Genomic DNA, 21,381 nt, shown 5'->3' with positions numbered 1-21,381 from the left:
TTTTTTTTTTTTTAAAATTTTTTGTTCCCTTTCTCTCGTACAAAAAAGAATAAAAAAAAACTCAAATAGAATAAAAATCAAATTGGATTTAGTCTACACGTTACATGATGACACCATTTTTTTTTAACCGAACCGAGATTCACTGGCTATCAACAAAAAAAACAAAAAAGAAAGAGTTGACTTTATCACATGGCCACGCAATCCCCTCACGATACGGCCTTGTACTTTGATTTCTCTTCCCTCACTAAAACTTACAACGTCACTCATACGTTCTCGCTTTGGTCATTTCTTCTCATCCGTACGTCCTTGCCATCGCTTTTATAACATTTATCGTACGATTATATAAATTTGCTTAACCCCCCACAACTTCATTTTGATAATTTACCCCGTAACAAACAAGCCCTTTCACCTCTTTCTCCTCTCTAGGGTTTGTGTGCGTCATTTTCTTTGAAACAAGAAGAAATATGATGTATGAACAGCAGCAACAATTCCATCATCACCAAACGAACAAGCTGGATATGAGGAGGAAAGCCGCTGATCATCGGCGAACATCGATACAGGAAGCTGAGAGCCTCGAGGTTGTTGATTTGAGTGGCATGTCCTTGGATTCTCTCCCTATCCCTTCTATCAATTTGGGCACCATTTACAAGCTTGATCTCTCCAATAACAATCTTCAGGTACGAATATATACATACAGATACATATATTTATTAATTAAAGCTCATAATAGATTGAAGTTCCTGTTAATAAAATTAAATTTTGATATCAACCCATTTCATATATCAAACTTTTGATGATCCTTTCCTCGTACTTTTATGTCAAAGTTTTGTGCATGCAAAGATTCTAAATTTAACGACAGAAAGAAAATCAAACGGGCTCTCTCTTTCTTGCCATATGTGTGTATGAAAGGAAATCGTGACGGCTCGTTTTGCACCAAAAAGTTGGATTTTTTGTTTTTCTGGAAAATATAGAACCTTACCGTACCTATTATCTTTTTCTTTACCAAATAAATTGTTTTAATTCAAGTCAAAATATTTTAACTTATCGTCACGTGTTATGACTTATTTTGTGGTATGTTTAAATTTGTAGAGCATATTATTCTCCAGTAATACCGAAACTCTTAATAAGAATAATATTACTATTTGTCATTATCAGTATATAATTTTTTTTCAATAAAATTTTCACGACAATTTGAACGCATTTACTCCTAATAATCAATTTGTCAAACTGTTGATTTGAATATTTTCAATTTTGTTGTACAAAAGAAGTTATTAAAATTTCTTTTCCTTGATCATAAAGCAACTACTACCAATCTACGATTTAGTGTATCCGGCGGCTTACATACTTTAGTCAACTGCCGAAACATCAACTATAAATAGAGCTACGCCGTGCAGATTTTGTTGATAAAAGTAGAAGAAAACGCGATCGTGCTCCTATTGTTTTTGACTTTCACTTAAATCTATTTTCTTCTGATTAGGACCACAATTAATACGATGTTTACACATCAATTCTTTACTCACACAAATTCAATTTCTTTCTTATTCTGTATTATATTTGTATTTTATGACTTGTGTGACAAGGACTAACGACTCTATTGGCTGGCCGAGTGGCCGTCAAACTTCATGCTTATCTTCTTTTCCTTCCGGCTTAATAAACGTTCATTAAAACCTTATCTAATTATCTTTGTATAATATTATCTGATATTTTGGGTATTTCTTAATCAATTACTAATTTAAGCAAATTTTTATGAGTGATAATGACATTTAAGACTTTAATGTTTCTCATTTCCATCACCTAGATCCCTAATTTTTAATGTTTACACACAAAATCATGCCTATTTTTTTTTGTAGATACATTACAATTAGGCTAGCAGAGGGTTGTAATTAAAAAAGGAATACCTACGTTTTTTTTCTGTTTTATTTTAACATCAAAGATATTAAAAAGAAAAATTAAGAACCTAAGTAGCAAAAGTGAGAAAAATTAGAGACGCAAGTGTCAGTTGCTCTCTCTCTCTCTCTCTCTCTCTCTCTCTCTCTCTCTCTCTCTCTCTCTATATATATATATATATATATATGCATATATAAAAAAATTGATGCCTTATTACAATTTTCTCAAGTGAAAGCTCATATCATAATATTTGTTACTAACGAAAACAATTACTGGGTTTACTCTTGATAGATGATTCCGGAGTCCTTAACAGCAAGGTTGCTTAATGTGGTGGTGTTGGATGTGCACTCTAATCAGCTTAAATGCTTACCCAATTCCATTGGCTGCTTGTCAAAACTTAAGGTTCTTGATGTTTCTGGTAATCTTCTCGAATCGTTACCAAAGACCATTGAGAATTGCAGGTAACTTGTTAATGTCATTTCATGATTTCCTTTCACATTAATATATAATTTTACGAATTTGCGTATAATCAATAGTATCATGATTACTAGCATAAAGGAAAAAAAGAAAAAAGAAAAAGAAAAGAGCACTAGATATAGTCTTTGAAAACCTTTTCATAGTGAGGACCAATTGATCTCAAAATGGGAATTAAAATACTGGAAAATTATAAAGTTATATATATTTGTTCTATTCATTGAACTTGTACAACGATGTGATAAGTTCATATGAGGGTTAATTGTTCTTTAATTTCTCCATGACATAATGACTGACAAATACATCAACCTTGGTGATAATTATTGAGACCTTTGACTCGTAACATAATGGAAGGTAATGGTAGGGACAATTAAATATGGAATATTTCAAAAGTTTAATTACTGCTTTCACAAATATTCCTCAACGTGCGGAGACAGAAGGTTGCTTTAATTTAGCCTTTGGCCCTCTCAAAGCGCCCTATAAACAATTGCAATTATAAGTTACTTTTGTTCCACTCTAGAACTTACTTAGGACCAAATACACCATTAACTTGAATTAATAGCATTAATATTTTAATTTATTAAATTCTTCAGGTCATTAGAAGAACTGAATGCCAATTTCAACAAGCTGAGGCAGCTACCAGACACAATTGGATTTGAATTAATCAATCTCAAAACGCTCTCAATCAACTGCAACAAGATAGTGATACTCCCACAATCACTCACTCATCTAACATCTCTACGCGTCTTAGACGCCCGTCTCAATTGCCTCAAGTCCCTCCCTGAAGACTTAGAAAACCTAATCAACCTCGAAGTGCTCAATATTAGCCAAAACTTCCAGTATCTTGAAACCCTGCCTTATTCCATTGGCCTCCTCATGTCCCTTGTCGAATTAGATGTGAGTTACAACAAGATCACCACTCTACCCGACTCCATCGGGTGCCTCAGGAAGTTGCAAAAGCTCTCCTTAGAAGGAAACCCTCTCGTTTCGCCGCCAATGGACGTTGTGGAGCAAGGTTTGAGTGCGGTTAAAGGTTACTTGAGTGAGAAAATGAACAATGATCACAAGTCTCCTAAGAAAAAATCATGGGTTGGTAAGTTGGTGAAGTACGGAACTTTCAATGGAGCCTTGAGGAATCATAGAAGTGAGGAGAGGGAAAGATTCATCATGTCTGATTTTCGAGCAATCGATGGCCTTGCTTCGCCGAGGCACATCGGAATGTTCTCCCCTCGCCGTCTCTTCTCCCCCCGGAGTTACTTCACTAAATGAATTACGTAACTAATTAATACCCTAGAGTGCAAGTTAGGGCTTGCATTTTAGCTTACATATTGAAGAGTAGTGTTGGACTTTTGTATAATATTTTGTTGTTGAATGTATGAAAAACTTTATCTTTTGTAAAACTAGCTAGTTGTAACTCATCAATGTTAGGTGATGTGTAGTTAGATGTTTTTTTTTTTTATTGGTCGGATGAGAGTGCAGTTTGTAAGTGTGGTTTAGGAGATATTTTAGAATACCCCTAATGTATTACAATCAATTAATGCATGCATACCATGTGTAATTAAATTTAATATAATCACTACTTGCATGATGAATTTTCAAACTAAATGCACACATGTCATAGTATTATTTGCTTGTTGTATGGCTGATACAGTATCTCTGATATATTTTAGAATTTCTCGTGATTTAGATATGTTTTTCGATAAAAACTAAATTGTTTGGTTTTGTAAATAAATATATACCACTCAATGAACTTCATGTGTTGTCCTTTAAGTGCAAATTGTTTACTTATTTATTTGGTGTGGATGAGAATGTCGTTTAATTAACTTTGCTTATTTGTCAAGAGTCTTTTGTTCTCAAACCCAAAAACACAATTTTGTCTAATTATTACTTTTGTCACAAAGATTTTGGTTGCGTACCTAGTCAACCTATATAAATTTAATATGTGTATTCAATGGAATTTAATTTGATAGATTTTATAAATATTTTTTTAATATTACATTATCAATCTACCAAAACTTCTTAGATCAATTTTTCGATATAATTTATTTGGAAGACAATGAACACTCATTTGGAAACTCAAATCCCTATCCACATACATCGGAATAGCCGTGATTTACCTCATCATTCTCTTTAAAACATTATTGAAAATTAAAAAAATTTATATGAATTTTTATATACTAAGACTAGCGTCATAGAGTGATCAAGTTCATTATCAGTCTCCATCCAATAATTTAATAGAAGAAATGAGTTATTGACACTCTGGACACTTCAATGGAAGAAACTAGTAAGTATCCCAACCCTCCAACTCAAGGCTCAATGCGTGAGGGGGATTTGGTGGTGGTTAACCCACAATAGGCAAAGAAAAATCTTAAATCTTTTTTTCTTTCTTCCCCTTCACCCCAACCACAAACAACACCACCCCCACCCCCACCCCCACCACACCCCCCCGCGGGTTGGATACCAAATACAATTGAGAGTCAAATTTCGATTATTCATTTTTGGTAAGTTAACATTTCGTGATAAATTTTACCGAATAATTGAAATTAAGCGAAAACATGTCATAAAATTCTTCATTGCAATGACTAATGTTATTTTCCGAGAAAAGAAAATGTCAAAAAAATTTTAGGGAGATTGGTGCCGCAGCTTTTAAAAACTTTCAAGTCAAATTACGTCACTTCCGAGATCTGTACAACATGAACATGATGTGTGACTAAACATGAATCAAAGCTACAAATATTACAGAATTATAACCAAATAATTCTCTCTTTCTCACTCAACTTTCGCACACGAAACCCAATATGCTTGATCTTTTACATCGTCACTCGTATAACAATATCTTGACTTTTCCCCTGTGTTGAAACCAGCAAAATAATTTGTAAATAAAGAAAAAAATGAAAAGAGTTGAAAAGTTAAAACTAGCTTTATTGAAAAGCAACTTTTCATTGAATAAAGTCAGGTAACTGGCCACAGAGCAGCAGCCATTGAATTTTTTTTTCTCACTTTAACGAGTAGCATTTAAGTTTCTTCTGACACGTAATTTTAATGCTGTTTTCCGAATCAGGAAACATATCAAAACAGACAAGTTGGCCCATACTTCGCTTACATATTTTTTTCCTTAAGCTTCTCATATTTATTAATTTCTCTCTCGCCTCCACGAGAACATGATATTGGCAAAGAATGTGAAAACTGATGTGTTGCTTTCGCCAAGCAGCATTATACTCCACCCACAAAAATGAAAACAGCCAGCCGTGGATTACATTCCAATTTATTCTGGAAAAATAACAAACTCAACGGACAAAAAAAAGAGAGTAAAAGAGTGGAATTGTGGTTTATATTATCTATTCTTTCTCGTCTCGATAATAACACTCATATCCCTGATTGTTAGTAAAATTAGAAGTTAATCTTGAGACAATTTGCATTTCTTTTATAAGAGTCCCCTTCCGCATCAGATTATGCTTATAAAAACTAACGTAACTGTAGATATAAGCTGATTCAAGAGATGGAACAAGAATTTCGTTGACTTTATTAAGCACTTATCAACCGACGCTAGCAGCATTACATCAAAAGACTCATATGAAAAGAGCTGCAAACTCTGTCTATATATGTGTATATACACCCTTATTTGTGATTTTGACGGACATTCAGGACCCATATGTTATTACCCACTTCTTGATTTCTTCTTACTCTTTCATTTTCTTGATGAAAATGGCGTCTACTTGATTACATAAACTGAAATGAAAATACATTCTTAATTCCCACTAACATTTAGTTCTTGCAATTAGCAAAAGAATAGCAACAAGAGGATTGATTTTGAGCTACAAGCCGGTTAATCAACTTGATAAAACTCCAAGATCTCGAGAAAATCTAAGGAAAATCTAAGAAAAGTAAAGGGCATTAAAACCTACAGAAGCAAATTTAAAAAAAAAAAAAAGATTTGAAACAAGTATATTATTTCCTAATCTTTCTCTTTACTACGCCAAAAAAAAAATCCATTGAAATAGAATAATATGTGAAACATGCAATAACTTTACAGCATTAATTAATTTCATTTCTAGGAATTAATCATAGCTACCTCTTCTTCTCTACTAGTTGTGTAAAGGATTTGGACCTGTGGGAACCACTCGCTTTTCCTCCAAAGTGTTGTTGTTGTTGTTCTTCTTCTTCTCAAAGCTTGAGAAGAAATTGTTGATGGTACCCTCCATGGAAGATGATTCTTTATTGGCATCAAGTTTTCTAGCCACTGCATGATGATCAGACCGATTATAACTTGCCAAAATCAACAAGCATGACACACAAATAACAAAAACTAATCTCATTACTGCACCAAAAGAAAAGAGAGAAATTAATTGATGATGAGAGGCAAAAAGAATAGAATAGGATATGGTGTGTGTTTGTAATAAGAGAGAAAGTGAAAAGTAGAAGGTTTAAGGGGGCGGGGGAGGTTGTAGATAATAACTATGGTACCTCGGATTTACAGTAAAGGCTTTGATACATACATCAAAGTGTTAGAACTCTTCACCAAACCTCATTAAATGCTCTTTTTTTTTCCAAAATCAAAATTAAAATCAATTGTCCATGCAACAATATTATAATTTAGATTTAAGAAAACAAAAAACAAAATTATTCAATCAAATACAAAATAACTATTTAAAAAAAAAATTAGCAAAGAGACATAGCTAATAAGCTAGACTTGGGGAAGAGTGAAAAACACAACATTCTGTTCGATATAGCTGTCTAGTTTTGAGAAGTGAGAAGCCCTTGTTGAATGGGTTCACTACACGTGCTGAAAAGGCAGTCGATTGAGTTGAGAGAGCTGGGTGCTGACACTGTTGCAATTGACATGCACATTGCACAGCCAGAGAGAGAAAGACAGGAGAAGCAACTTGGTTGGATATTAATGATGGAGGGGGTGCTAGCAATAATGGAGAGTCTATTAGGGCTTTTTGATTGTATAAATGCTGAAGAGGTCGATTTTTTGGTTAGGCAATTTGCTGATTGTATATGCTGATGCCTTTGCTTTGACAGAATGGAACCTCGGGCTCTCCGTTGAATCATTTATGAATCATTATTTAAAATTTCACGCAATAAATTCTCCTCCATTCACTCTCTTTCACTTAATTTTTCATAATATATCTATACATTCATAAATCTACCAGATAGCTATGTTACGGCACAAGTTTAATATCTAATGTTCTAATCATATATATTAAAATATTACCCTTTTTATAGATAAGGGATTTGATCGAGTGGCTTTCAATCAATTTTATTTGGCTAGTTATTGGAATTTGAACTCTAGAAAATTATAAAGGACTAAAACTTTTATATTTGACTATACCATTCAAAATTTATAACGTATGAAAAAAATTTAATTTAGTAAATTTTAAATTTTTAGGAATTACAAACACAGAGAGAAAGAGACAGACACACATAAAAGAACTTAAAATAAAAAATGATACTTTATCCGAAAGAGAACCCCATCTACACCTTGAAGAATTTTTTTTTTTTCCTCTTTGAGTTTTAGATGGATTTCTCCTTCAGGGAGTGTATCAATGCTCAATTAAAAATCTTCTGACATCCAAAGGAACTGATTTACTACCTGATTAATGGGTGATTCCAACTAAGTTTATTATGCCCTTGAGAACTTCTCAAGGCTATTTTTATAAAGGTGGTTTTGCTTCTCTCGAATTAATTTCGGAATTATTCGCACATTTCAGTTAGTTTAGTCAAAGAAGATTATCATCATAGTTATTTTGCTTGATCTTCTTGCTGCTTCAGCTGTGCACGCTGCTTTTGAGTATGCTACCCATTTATGTACTATCTCTCTGTAATGGAGTCTGGATTTTTATTAGTGGGCTTTGTAATCTGGATCACACTAAAGACCCAATTTATCCATTTTAAAGGCCTATACCTTGGCCCAAAAGTTTCTCTCAAGCAATAAATTAAATTACGTCAAGATCCGGTGGCTTTAATCCTGCATTCTTTTGAAATAAATAAATAAATAGTCATTCTTAATTTATGCATATTATATAACAAAATAAAATGAATATTGAAATTTTTACAGAATCTTCTAATTCATCTGCAAAGCAGCACAAAAAACTACCTAAAACTCTTCCTAAATTCGTTACTTCCCAAAGTAAAAATATTTTCTTAACAACGTTTACAAATGTTAATAAGCCCAAGCGTGTTTCTTAATTGTATTCTCTCCTGTGAAGCTCATTGATAATGGCCTCAGTTTGATGGTTGTTGATGAGGCAGTGCAGGTGACTCGCTTTGTGTGAGAGAAGGGAAAGGCTCTGATATTGTATCCCAAGACAAAGTCTCATCCCTTTTCCGCCGTCGCTCCAAATACGCTGGCCGCACCGGAATGCCGGATTCAACTTTGCATGTCAGCATTGCAACAATTTCTGACATGGGAGGTCTTTGGTTCCCATGAGGCTGAAGGCAAATAAATGCCACATTGATTACTTGTAACGCATCCCTCTCCACAATGCCCTCTTTTCTCATTCTTGGATCCACCAGCTCAAGTATCCTTCCTCTCTCATATAACTTCCATGCCTATTATTTCAAAAGAAAAGAAAAATAAATAAAGTTTTATTTTTAATTTTTTTTTTCAGTCCAGACGTCCGTGTACAATAATACATCTGTTAACAATTAGACAATCTGTGCACAAGTTCGTATGCAGGCATCCGAACTAGATAATGACAGTGTAAAACCTTATATCTAGAGCTTACGTATTCAGGAAGGTATTGCATTTCGGATGGTAAGGTAAGATCTGTATTTTTCCTGCAGCTAATTATTTCGAGAACAAGTACTCCAAAGCTATAAATGTCAGCCTTTTCAGAAAGTTCTCCTCTAATAGCATATTCGGGTGCCGTATAGCCTCTGTACATGCAGAGTAGAATACGCAAGTTAGAAACAAACAATCAATTATTCAATTATGGGCCCCTATAATAAATATGGTGAATGAACGACTTACAGTGTTCCAGCAAAGTTAGTGCTGAGATAGGCTTGGTCTTCAGGAAAGAATCGAGCAAGGCCAAAATCGCCAATCTTTGATTGGAACTTTTCATCAAGAAGAACGTTGCTCGCTTTGATATCTCTATGAACAATCCTTGTATGCGAATCTTCATGTAGATATTGCAGTCCTCGAGCTATACCGAGGATTATCTGAAACCTAGTGCTCCAATTCAGGAACTTGTCACTTTCTCCTGCATTACAAATATTTTGAAACTTGTTACGTGTAATCGTCTACAGAAGATGATGTGTTAGTAAAGCGAAAATGATGATCAACGGACAATTAGACTCTATTGTTTAAAAAATAGACAGCTAAACTTTCATAGTTTCATAAATAGAGATTTGAATCGTTTGAGTATTTCATCTTTTTAAATGGAGAATAAAGTAGTGTCCCAATAGATGAAATTTACTAATAGAATCATCTGAATGTTCATTTCTGAAATGCTGGGGATATAGATTTCTTTTTCTTTTTTCGTTTTTCCTTTAATGAACAAAAAAGGGGAGAGAATTGAGACCATAAATCAATAAGTCCAAGCTTCTATTCTTCATGTATTCATAGACAAGCAGCCGTTGAGACCCATCTGAGCAACATCCGAGGAGACGAACAAGGTTCTTGTGTTGAATGCTTGTTATCATTCTCACTTCAGAAAGGAATTCTGATTCTCCTTGTTGGGATTTGTCAACACACAATTTTTTCACAGCAACCAATGTCCCATCAGCTAATTTGCCCTGTGGAGGAGGGACGACATAGATTCAAAATCCCATTGACCAGCCCAACAAAAAACAGAGAAATGAAACAACTATACAAGATTATTTATGAGCATCAAATCCCAAAATGTGATCTCAAGCTTGTTAACATATGTGTCCGGCGTGCGTGCCCATCAAAGACAGATGGTACACGAGTTATTATAATCTATTATTAGCCCAGATAGAAGCCAGATTCGAACATCATCCTTTTCGTAGTACACTCTTAACCAATCAAAAAAAAAGCTATAATTTTGATCATGCTTTCTCAGATTTAGCCAAAATAATACCCGGTAAACCGGTCCAAAACCACCTCTTCCAAGAAGATTTCCAGGATGAAAATTTTTAGTTGCCTTCTTCAGTGTCTGGAAATCAAAATAGCTTATTGTTCGAAGATTCCCGTTAAAAAAATCCTTGGATACTGCATCAAAATTAATGACCTTGATTACCAAATCATTTAACTTAATTTTGATTTTCAATTTAATCAACTTACTTACCTCCCTCTTTAGTTGTTCGTAGTGCCAGCCTCACCAACTCCTTTGCCTTGTTAAATTTCCAAAGGATTATTATTAGAATAATCAGTATCACAGACACACTTAACACTCCAAGGAAAAAAAACAAGGCCGCCAATAAACCCCTATCACAAGACGTCGTCGAGCTCTGCATCTTTAGACTAGAGGTCGATGGGGGGATTACTGCATATGCAACATTGTTAAAATATATGTATTGAGTCCAAAGTTAAAACACAACATAAATAAGAAGATCGAAAATATTTTCCGGTGATTGTCAGTACCTTCTAATCTACGGCGAGTCATTTAATTGCAGAGATTAATGAACAATGAGCTTTTGTTTGTACCATTAAGCAATGAGAGGTAACATTTTTTTTTTTTTTGGTTGGGCTCATTGGAAAACCAGAAGGTTCACGAGAAACGAGGTGGGGGGAGACAATGTCACAATGTAATACATTGGAATAATCGAAGGAATGGAATTTTTGGACATTAAAATTTTGAGTTTTTTGGATGCAATTTAGATTTTAGAGAAAACAAAGGTCCAATTGTCAGTCTTCAGTAAACTGCATGAGTTGCTTTCAGTATTGGGATGTAACAGTTCGTTGAAAATATTTATAATAATTCTTTATAGTTTCTTCATTGAAGCTTTTCCTTTTTCTATTCTTACTCATCCTCACTGCTGTCTTGTTGTTCACTTCCAAAGGGGCTTCCTCGGACAAAGCCCACAAACAGAGGGGGTGCGCTTATTTAGCACAATACTAGAATTCTCATAAACCTTTTCTTTTTAATCAAATTATAATCGACATTAACATACAGTGTTGTTTGATTGATTCATAGCTTCAGTTTTATTCACAACGTGATACAAAATTATGTCATGAATAAATTCTTTAAAATCTGAGATTAGACCAAATTCAGATGACATTGCTCATTAAATCTTTTAGTTCCCCGAATATCCTCTACATAACGCAGTCCGGCCTATATGATTGATTATAGTTGATGAGATAAAAAATTGTAATAAAAAATGAATTTTTCCAGTTCTCTCTCAGAAAATACTCTGACCTTTAATTGAAGAAACAGGGTATCCGAGAAACATGTTAAGATAAAAGTGAAGCAATTACTACTGGATCTCATCATATCCTCGGTAGTATTTTGGATCAAGGAACAGAGAAATTAGTGCAGCATCAAACAGCATTGAACATCAAAATTTCTTCAAATTTTTAAAAGCTGAAAAGGACCGTAAAAACAAATATTTGGAATTCGGATGATTATCAATTAAATGGAAGAATTTCGCACCGATGATCAGCAATGTTTCGTCAGATACAAAATGTTAAAACAATTGAAAAGGACAGAATTGCAGAGGAAACAGAATGTATGAATCAAATTAATATGACATATACACCATGCAAGAACTATTTAACTTGAATCAAGTAAGGGATAGTGAATACGATTACTACAAGAACATCTCAATTGCTTGCTCTGGTCTTCTTGGAGGGCTGCCCCGAAAGCACCAAGAAAATGGACTCAAAGTTGTCCGGAACTTGAAAGAATCCTTGTGAAGGCGGACAGAATTTTCTTTTCAAAGACTTAGGTTTCCTCGGCGCCGGCGGGCATACCAACGGCTGCTTCAATGTATGTGCCGGTGATTTAGGTGTCTTGCACTCTTCATCATTTTCAAGAGCTTCTTTTTCTTCGATATCAAGCAATTTTGCTCTTGCACTTGAAATGGTTTTGACGGGTGTTACTGGTATGAATTCTTCAGAAATCTCGAGACCCATTTGCGGAAAAGAGTACATAAATGAGTTATGCAGGAGAGCTTACTCACAATTTATAAGTTGAAATGAAAGGAACAAGACTGAGCCAGCCAGCAAGCGAGCCCCTTATGTTGAGAGGAGATATAACGGGAAAAAGGGGAATTGTGAATGTGAGATGAGATGTGTACAGATTGGAATGATGAAGACGTACAACCGAGAGAGTTGTCAGGAAGTGGTGGCAAAAGATGACAAATTTAAACGCATAAAAAGTAAACAGAATGGCGTGAGAGTGAGTGTCAAAAAAGCTGCTTTTAACTGACACCCAAGTGCTTTTTTTTTTGGCTTTTGCTTTCACGTCATGTGGATGCGGTGCTATCTATCTATCTCTTTGCCCTTGCTATGCTATTCTCCCGGAAGTGCGCCTGCGGCCTGCATCTTGCGTCACTTATTATTAACATCATTCATGGCTTTTTTTTTTTTTTTTATCCATTTATTTATTTATTTTAACTGTTTGTTTTAGTCAACTTTTGTTATTCATTCTGTTTGTTATTTTATGATTTTACTTTTTTTTCACTCTTCTGTAAGAGTGAGCACTGGGCAGGCCCCCCATCATTGTAATTTGTAAGTTAATAATTATAGTTTATTCAAGTCAAATGACAAAGCTATTCGCCATTTGTTGGCATGTCTGTTGCAAATTAACTTACTAATTCTTCTTTTTTTTTTTTATAAATAAAATCAATCTAGTTTAAAGAAGAGCAAAGAGATAATGTTAGTCTTGAGTTTTGTTGAGACTTAAAAATCTGGTGCCGTGCAAAGATATATACTAATAAATAGTTAAGATTTATTTACTTTTTACTTTCTTGCTAAACAACCATCTATCATAAACTTGTATTTTAAGAGGACCTTAGATATGGAGAAAAAATGCTCACCCTTTTTGTGAACTTTTCATAATTAAAACAAGTCCCAAATGACGATCACATTCACATCATGAAACCTATGAGACGAATAAACCTTATCTTTGAAAACAAACCTTGTTTTCCGGATAAGAAAACAGTCATTATGTTTGAACTTGCATAAATTTTGGCAAAGTAATTATTAAAAAAAAAAAAGAAAAGATGGAAATTCAATTTTTTTTTTCCGAGGAGGGAATTGTAGCCTCAGCGTAAAGCAATTAAACAAAAAGGTTAAAGGGGTTGCTTAAGATCCAAATCTAATAATGACACCAGTCACACCAGTCGTAGTGAGAGGCAAAAGCTGATGGGTCACATGTGTTCTGGTCGGAAAAGTATTTTTTTTTATATAATCTTAACAAGGGGTTATCTTGTAATGTGATCACACAGTGTGTAGATGATATCATGATAAATACCAGAAAACAAAACAAATAATAATAATAATAATAAAAATGAGGCCAAGAAATTGAACATGTGACTGGTGTTTTCTTTCGCAGAAGCAAGCGACCATTCAGGCTTTGCTTGATCAAGGAGGAAAGGAATCTCCCGTTTGTTTGTTTTAATTAATGATAAGAATTATTATATTATTGAGGGAGGGCCGTAACTTACGGCCCTCTCACAGCTACAGTGATTGTGGTGGGGCCGGACACTGTAGTTGTGAGAGAGGCGCAAGTTAGGTTTACGTAACTTAACGCCAACCTATTATTGATTATTATAATATAAAAATGAGGATCTACACAAATTACTATATAGTTGTGACTTTAGTAATTCACTTCTTTAAGGAATAAAGAATACGATCGATAGATTTATTTATTCTCCACACCAAATAATACTAAGAAAACATATGACCTTTCGTTCTTCTTCTTCTTCTTTTTTCAATACAGTATAACCTTTCCTTTCACTTTCTTTTATGTTTGTTATTTTATTTACTCTAGATTACGATGTCTCTGTTTTTTTCTCTTAATTTTGTTTTATTCTATAACTAATCTTTTATCCGTGACAGAATCTCTATTGACATTTTTGTTCTCTGTCACCAAAAAACATTTCAGATATTGAAATTTTTGGGCTTCGGTTCAAGATGTTCGGCCCAATCCAATTAATCAGCCCGCTATCAGTATGCCGAATGCCTGAATTCTAGTTGGGTTGAGTCGAAAGCTATTCCACCTAACTAGCCCACCCCAATTATCTAAGTTGCCCAAGCGTTGGGAGCTTATCTCAGCTAGGGCCATGTGAGAATTACTGTGCTTATGATCTCTTCAGGCGTTCACCTCGGAGATCCAACTCCATAATTGGGCGGTAAGCTCACTCAATTTTTCAGATATACCCGCGGGGGCCCCCGGGGGGGGGGGGGGGGGGGGAAAGAAGGGAGGAAGATGGTGTCCACAAATATCAAATTGTTCAGAAGGGTAAAGCCTTCACTGGTTACAAAAATTGCTCTGTTGTTATACATTGGGCCGTAGTTTAAAAGGTCTTGCGAGCAAGCTTTCCTCATAGCCCATTGAACTTTTTGGTCTCGCTACTTGACCCAAATACGCAGTTTCATCAAATTGTCCATGTGACAAAAACCTACACAGCATGAAGAAGTCAAAATTTTTCACTGAATGCCTCAAAAGTCCGCCCATTTTCAAAGAAATCTTTGAATTGAAGAAAATGTACGAGTGAATTTGTGTGATTTATGGTGCAGCATATAAAAAATTATAACAGATGATTAAAAGTCCAACACAACAGCTTGTACTGGCAGAGCTCAAGTCCCGGAAAAAGCCTATATAGTATTATATAAACAAGACAGATCTTTACTGCTACCGCAGATCACTGAAATTTTGCCCAACTCATGTGCTTCTACGACTGCCGTGCCGATCCTCGTGCTCTTTTTTTTCCCAATTTTTATTTCAGAAATACACGTACGTACGAACATACATACACGTACACAAATTTGTAATCTATCACTCACTCTCAATTTAACACAAACCAATCTTTTTTATTTTGTTTGCACAAACTAAAAATAATCTGCCAACGTTCACATTTTTGGCTCAAAACAGATCTCCCTCCGCCCACCCCCTCAACATCACGTTCTCATTATCAATTTCAAAGACCCCCCCATCTATAAAAGAAGCTTCACAACTCTCATTCTTTCTTCAATTACACATACTGCTAAATTTCTTCACTAGCAATATGATTACAGGCAAAGACATATACGATGTTCTTGCAGCAATAGTGCCCTTGTATGTTGCCATGATACTAGCCTATGGCTCTGTCCGGTGGTGGAAAATTTTCACACCGGACCAATGCTCCGGCATCAACCGTTTTGTTGCCGTATTCGCGGTCCCATTGCTCTCATTTCATTTCATCTCTTTAAACGATCCTTATGCAATGAACTATCACTTCATCGCCGCCGACTCCCTCCAAAAAGTTGTCATTTTAGCCGCTCTGTTTCTCTGGCAGGCTTTCACAAAACACGGCAATCTCGAATGGATGATCACATTATTCTCCTTGTCCACTCTCCCCAACACTCTCGTGATGGGCATCCCGCTTTTGAAAGCCATGTATGGCGACGATTCTGGGAGCTTAATGGTTCAAGTTGTTGTTCTACAAAGTGTAATCTGGTACACACTTATGCTGTTCATGTTTGAATACAGAGGAGCCAAGCTGCTCATAACAGAGCAATTTCCTGAAACCGCCGGCTCCATCACTTCATTCAGGGTCGATTCTGATGTTGTTTCGCTCAATGGGCGGGAGCCTTTACAGACTGACGCCGAAATTGGCGATGATGGAAAGCTTCATGTTGTGGTTAGAAGATCTAGTGCCTCTTCAATTGTTTCTTCATTTAACAAGTCTCACGGCTTGAACTCATTAACATCTATGACCCCACGAGCTTCGAATCTCACTGGGGTTGAGATATATTCAGTGCAGTCTTCGCGGGAGCCGACACCAAGGGCGTCAAGCTTCAATCAAAACGATTTTTATGCCATGTTTGCTAGTAAAGCACCGAGTCCGAAACATGGGTATACTAATAGTTTCCAGGGCGGTGTTGGTGACGTGTATTCGTTGCAATCCTCAAAAGGGGCGACTCCGAGGACATCGAACTTCGATGAGGAGATGTTTAAGCTTGGGAATAAGAAGAGAGGAGGGAGGAGCATGAGTGGCGAGCTTTTTAACGGCGGTCTGGTTTCTTCTTACCCGCCTCCGAATCCGATGTTTTCAGGAGGAACAAGTGCAGGTGCAAGGAAGAAGGAGAGTGTTGGTGGTGGTGGTAGCGGAGGTGGAGCAGCATCTGCAGGAGTGCCGAATAATAAAGAGCTTCATATGTTTGTTTGGAGCTCTACCGCTTCTCCTGTTTCTGAAGGGAACTTGAGACATGCAGTTAATAGAGCTGCCTCCGCTGACTTTGCAGGTGTTGATTCTTCTAATAAAGCTGCTCTATTCCATGAAAATGCTGCTTCTAAAGGTGATCGACACTATCCTCTTTTATTTTGTGCTCTCTAAATGTTTTAAAGATTATGTGTTTGGTGTTCACTTGTAAGTACTGGCATGGCATGCATGAAAAATTAACTTAAATCATCTTTGGCGATATTTGTGTATTTTTTTAAGGAGAACAATGGTAGGTCAAATCGTCTCTCCATGTAGGTAGATGGATTTGAATCTTGTTCTTGGATACCAGCTTAAGAGATTTTATCAATTGAATACTCACAGAAAATTACCCGTGTATGTATATTATTACAGCTCGATCTATTTATTGATAAAAGATATTGTCTTAAAAATTTTGTTTTACAAATTGACCCAGCCATGCATGAGCTGATTGAAAATATGAGTCCAGCTAGCAAAGTGAATGGGGAAAGGAATATCGAAATCGAGGATGGATCAAAGTTTCCATCAAGTGGGTCTCCTTACAGTTGCCAGAAGAAAATGGTGATGGAAGAAGGAGATGCAGCAAAGAAACACCAGATGCCACCAGCCAGTGTGATGACTAGGCTTATTCTTATCATGGTTTGGAGGAAGCTCATCAGAAACCCTAACACATACTCAAGTGTTTTAGGCCTCATATGGTCACTAGTATCATACAGGTACCAAACAAAACCTAAACGTGACATTTTCATGCAAAGAATATCAAATCAATCATATTCATACTCCCAAATTTTCATCAATTGATTCTATGGTCACAGGTGGCACATCAAAATGCCAACTATTATGTCAGGATCAATATCGATATTATCCGATGCAGGCCTGGGAATGGCCATGTTTAGTCTAGGTACCTTTTCTTTTTTTTTTTTTACCTCATTGAATTTGTAAAGATTTATTATTTGGGAAATTTTTGAAATTTACTCGCTTGAATATATATGTATATAGGTTTATTCATGGCTTTGCAACCAAAGATCATAGCTTGTGGAAAATCTGTGGCAACATTTGCAATGGCTGTTAGATTTTTGACTGGCCCCGCTGTAATTGCTGCTACTTCTATTGCCATTGGCCTTCGAGGGGTTCTTCTTCACATTGCAATTGTACAGGTACATTAACTAGCTTAGTCTTAATTAATAAAACTTTATTGTGATTAATTTCATGCATTTGTCTCCTTGTGAGGGTTTTGAATATAAAACTTACGGTTGGCAAAAAAATATGGCAATGGGATCAACATCAAGATTAGCCTATATTTTCTCAAGTAACTAGTTAGATCAACAACATGAGAAATACTAATTGTATATGTTAATTCGATTTGAATCTCTTGCCAGGCAGCACTTCCCCAAGGAATTGTTCCTTTTGTCTTTGCCAAGGAATACAATGTGCATCCAGATATACTTAGCACTGCGTAAGTTTTCTTCAATTTTCAACCTACCAATCATTTAAAAAAACTTTATGTATGCAGACGTCTTCACATTCGTAAACGTTGATTGATACATTATTATTTTGGTGTTATACATTGTTGAAAATGAATAGGACCAAATTCGAATTTTATGATGAAGCACATATATCCACATTAAAGAAAGACTAAAATTTCCCTTCAATTTTTGCAGGGTTATATTTGGAATGCTGATTGCCTTGCCAATAACAATACTCTATTATGTCCTTCTGGGGCTTTAACTTGTTCGAAAGGAAAGCAAAGAGAAAGTATACTATTGTATAAATCCAAGACAGGTTAGGTGGAAGGATTATAAAAACAAAAACAAAAAAAAAAATCTTTAAAAACAAAAATCTATGCCATTGAATTCGGTGCAAGGCATTGAAATTCAAAATTGTATGATCTTTTGCATGTGACCATTGGGTATGAATGAGCTTTCCATTCAATCATTTAGTTGTTATTTTTACCTTTTTGTTAGGTTTTAGGATTAGATTATTCTTAATTAAAGATTAAATTGTGATGAGAAAGGCTAGCTAGCTAGAAACATTTGTATTTTCGCTTTTTGATTATTTCACACTAATATCAATGTAGGTCTTTGCTTAATTATCTTTGATTCGAAAGAGATTTAAATCTTGTTTCATTAACATGCTTTTGGTTTATTTATTCATTTACTTGATTCTTATTTCATTTTATTAGGGTTTGATAACGAGAAAATAAAAAAACTTTGGATTCTTATAAAATACATGTACTCGTTAACATCGATATATTTTGTTTTAAGTTACAATTTTGGAAAGGTGAAATATGACAAAGGTTTTTAAATTCGATTTTTTTTTTGTTTTCTCTTTAAATGAAATTAAATAGTGACAATTTGGAGTCATGGATCTTGTTTTGAGTTTGTTTTCAAGAAATTGAAAATAATTTATTTCATAATATGGGAATTAAAAAGTATTTCGTGGACTTTCAAGAGGCATTCAATAATAACTTGACTCATTTTGACAAGTATATTGAGAAGTAAACGAGGGGTTTCTCTAACTAATAATGAAGTACAGTATTACCTATCTAACAAAGATTATTTTATTTCAAAGGGTTACATTATTGCAAAATCCAAAATTGTCGATGCAAAATGTATACATATTAACTTTTAATTTATTCCAAGCCAATACTTGTAAAATTGATTTAGAATTAGTCAACTTTTGCAAATCACTTAGATAAATTACTCGTCTAATCCCTTTTTCATGCGAAGAGAAGCGTTGAGATCCCTTCAATTTTCAACCATTTTCTGTATGATGCAACTATGAATAAATGTGCAATTCAAAAGGCATGATTTTCTAGATACGATTTATCAGTTTGTGGGATAACAATATATTAAAAATATAGGTATAATAATATATTAAAAGATCTATCACTCATCATCTTTGTCATACATTGAATGTATTATTTGGGTCTACCTTGTAATTTGCATGTACAAATGCTCCAAACTTGAGAGCATGTGACTTCCAAACTAGAAAAATTATTCTTCTAAGTAAAATTTGTTCACTAGTTACAATTATAATATGTAGATGGAAATATTTTTTATTTTTCAAAGACAAAATTCGTCTTTTTGTACGTAATACATAAATATTGTCAATACATAAAAAAATATATTTATATATAATGAAGATATCTTTGTTTTAACAAAGTGAAGACGTCCTCGTTATAAAAAAACTATATATATAGAGAGAGAGAGGGGTAATTTTATACTGTAGGATGGCAAATGCATGTTTCCATTGACATTCATCTTTCTGACAGTTAACAAATTTGTTTTCAGTTGGCCATGTTACCATGTTCCCAAAACATTTATTTTAAGAGAAATTCATACATTAATTATTACGTAGCAGTTTGTATTATTCAAGAAATCAACATGTTTCATATACATAAGCGATCATGTTATGAAAGAAAAAATTGGAGGGATCAAGATTAATTAATGGGGTTATTTAGATATCATACGATATATATATATTTTTTTAAAAAAAAATGATGAATCAATATTTAGAGTTATTTTTTTTTAGGACGGATGTTCACTCACTTTCTTAGAAGGCTGACATTCAACGCTTTATAGTTTATATACAAAATGACTTGATGCCTCAAAATTATAACAAAAAGTTAAAAAAAAATTACGATCCGCATTTCAACCTTTGATAGGTCAACAATCTACACTGGACCATTCCCTCAACAATTTACCGAACATTAGCAAGCTTTCACCTCCTTTATATGATCAGAACTCAATACATTATATCTCTATTGAAGCAACACATGCTTCTACTCTTAAGAAATTCACAACAAAAGTATATTTATTACCTCGGATAGCTGACAAAAAAATAGCCAACCTTTTGTGTTTAGTAAAATAATGTTATCATTTTAGTAGCAATTCAGTGTTATACTGCTACTAATTCATTGTACAAAATATACCTTATCCATATGAAATCTTATTAACAATAATTGGACGTCCAAAAGATCCAAAAGAAGAGACAAAACCTCCATCCATCCAATCTTAGCATGCAACCCAGAAAAAAATAAAAATGAGGGTTCAAATTTAAAAACAGAAACATGACCCCAAAAAAAAAAAAAATTCCATCAATCAAAGCCAACCGGAAAACAGTGCATGTGTATCCCGTCCCATTAGTATCTTAAAGCCAGCCAAGCTGACCCCTTTCTAGCATTCTTAATTTTATTTATTCAAAATTTAAGATTAATTAAGGAAGCTTACAAGCCAATTGAAGTGAAATATTATATATATATTATATTAAAATCCAGTTCATTGTATTGCATTATTGTAATACAGTCACGTGGTCAGGCAAAGGGGTGTCCGTTGTTTATGAGTTTAAGATTTGTAAGTACTTTGCATGGCACATGAACGTCGTCTTAATTTTTATGTCTTGTCCCAGACAAGTCTTTAATAAACAAAATGTTTTTTTAGGATTTTTGTAAACCCTAAAGCCGACACCTTATATCTCTCCGTGTAAATCTTCTTTTTTTTTTTTTTAATTTCTAAATTGTTTTTATTTCTGAGTTCCACATTCCGAGGTTTGCTTATACATACATCTAATAATATTCGGATTTCTGGGCTGACAGTTATTATTAAAATAAAAAGAAAAGAAAACTGAATTCTATATAAATATTTTCTTGTTATGAAGAGTCAACAGATTCCACCGCCACCGCGTGTTGTCAAAGTGAAGCAAGAG

At 34.5% G+C, this 21,381-nt stretch overlaps 3 protein-coding genes across 3 annotated transcripts; 2 read left to right on the top strand and 1 right to left on the bottom strand.

Annotated features, from left to right (window-relative positions):
• Nucleotides 1-207: 207 nt before the first annotated feature.
• LOC102613653 (plant intracellular Ras-group-related LRR protein 6) lies at nt 208-3,761 on the top strand. Its single transcript, XM_006474236.4, has 3 exons — nt 208-677; nt 2,179-2,348; nt 2,955-3,761. The coding sequence occupies exons 1-3, from the start codon at nt 465-467 to the stop codon at nt 3,628-3,630; spliced, it is 1,059 nt and encodes a 352-aa protein (XP_006474299.1). The 5' UTR covers nt 208-464; the 3' UTR covers nt 3,631-3,761.
• A 4,716-nt stretch (nt 3,762-8,477) lies between these two features.
• On the bottom strand, nt 8,478-12,403 carry LOC102613551 (probable LRR receptor-like serine/threonine-protein kinase At1g56140). Its single transcript, XM_052434150.1, has 7 exons — nt 12,242-12,403; nt 10,617-10,662; nt 10,410-10,540; nt 9,891-10,104; nt 9,338-9,569; nt 9,093-9,243; nt 8,478-8,916 (listed from the first exon to the last, which is right to left on the bottom strand). The coding sequence occupies exons 1-7, from the start codon at nt 12,401-12,403 to the stop codon at nt 8,590-8,592; spliced, it is 1,263 nt and encodes a 420-aa protein (XP_052290110.1). The 3' UTR covers nt 8,478-8,589.
• Nucleotides 12,404-15,331: 2,928 nt separating this feature from the next.
• On the top strand, nt 15,332-18,763 carry LOC102614243 (auxin efflux carrier component 2). The gene is made up of 6 exons (XM_006474238.3): nt 15,332-16,774; nt 17,111-17,390; nt 17,490-17,575; nt 17,674-17,831; nt 18,054-18,130; nt 18,336-18,763. Exons 1-6 carry the CDS (start codon nt 15,502-15,504, stop codon nt 18,400-18,402), a joined length of 1,941 nt encoding a protein of 646 aa, XP_006474301.1. The 5' UTR covers nt 15,332-15,501; the 3' UTR covers nt 18,403-18,763.
• Nucleotides 18,764-21,381: the final 2,618 nt, after the last annotated feature.

This window comes from Citrus sinensis, chromosome 9, assembly GCF_022201045.2.
Source record: "Citrus sinensis cultivar Valencia sweet orange chromosome 9, DVS_A1.0, whole genome shotgun sequence".
NCBI classification, from domain to species: Eukaryota; Viridiplantae; Streptophyta; class Magnoliopsida; order Sapindales; family Rutaceae; genus Citrus; species Citrus sinensis.
This window is presented reverse-complemented; position numbering and strand designations above follow the sequence as displayed.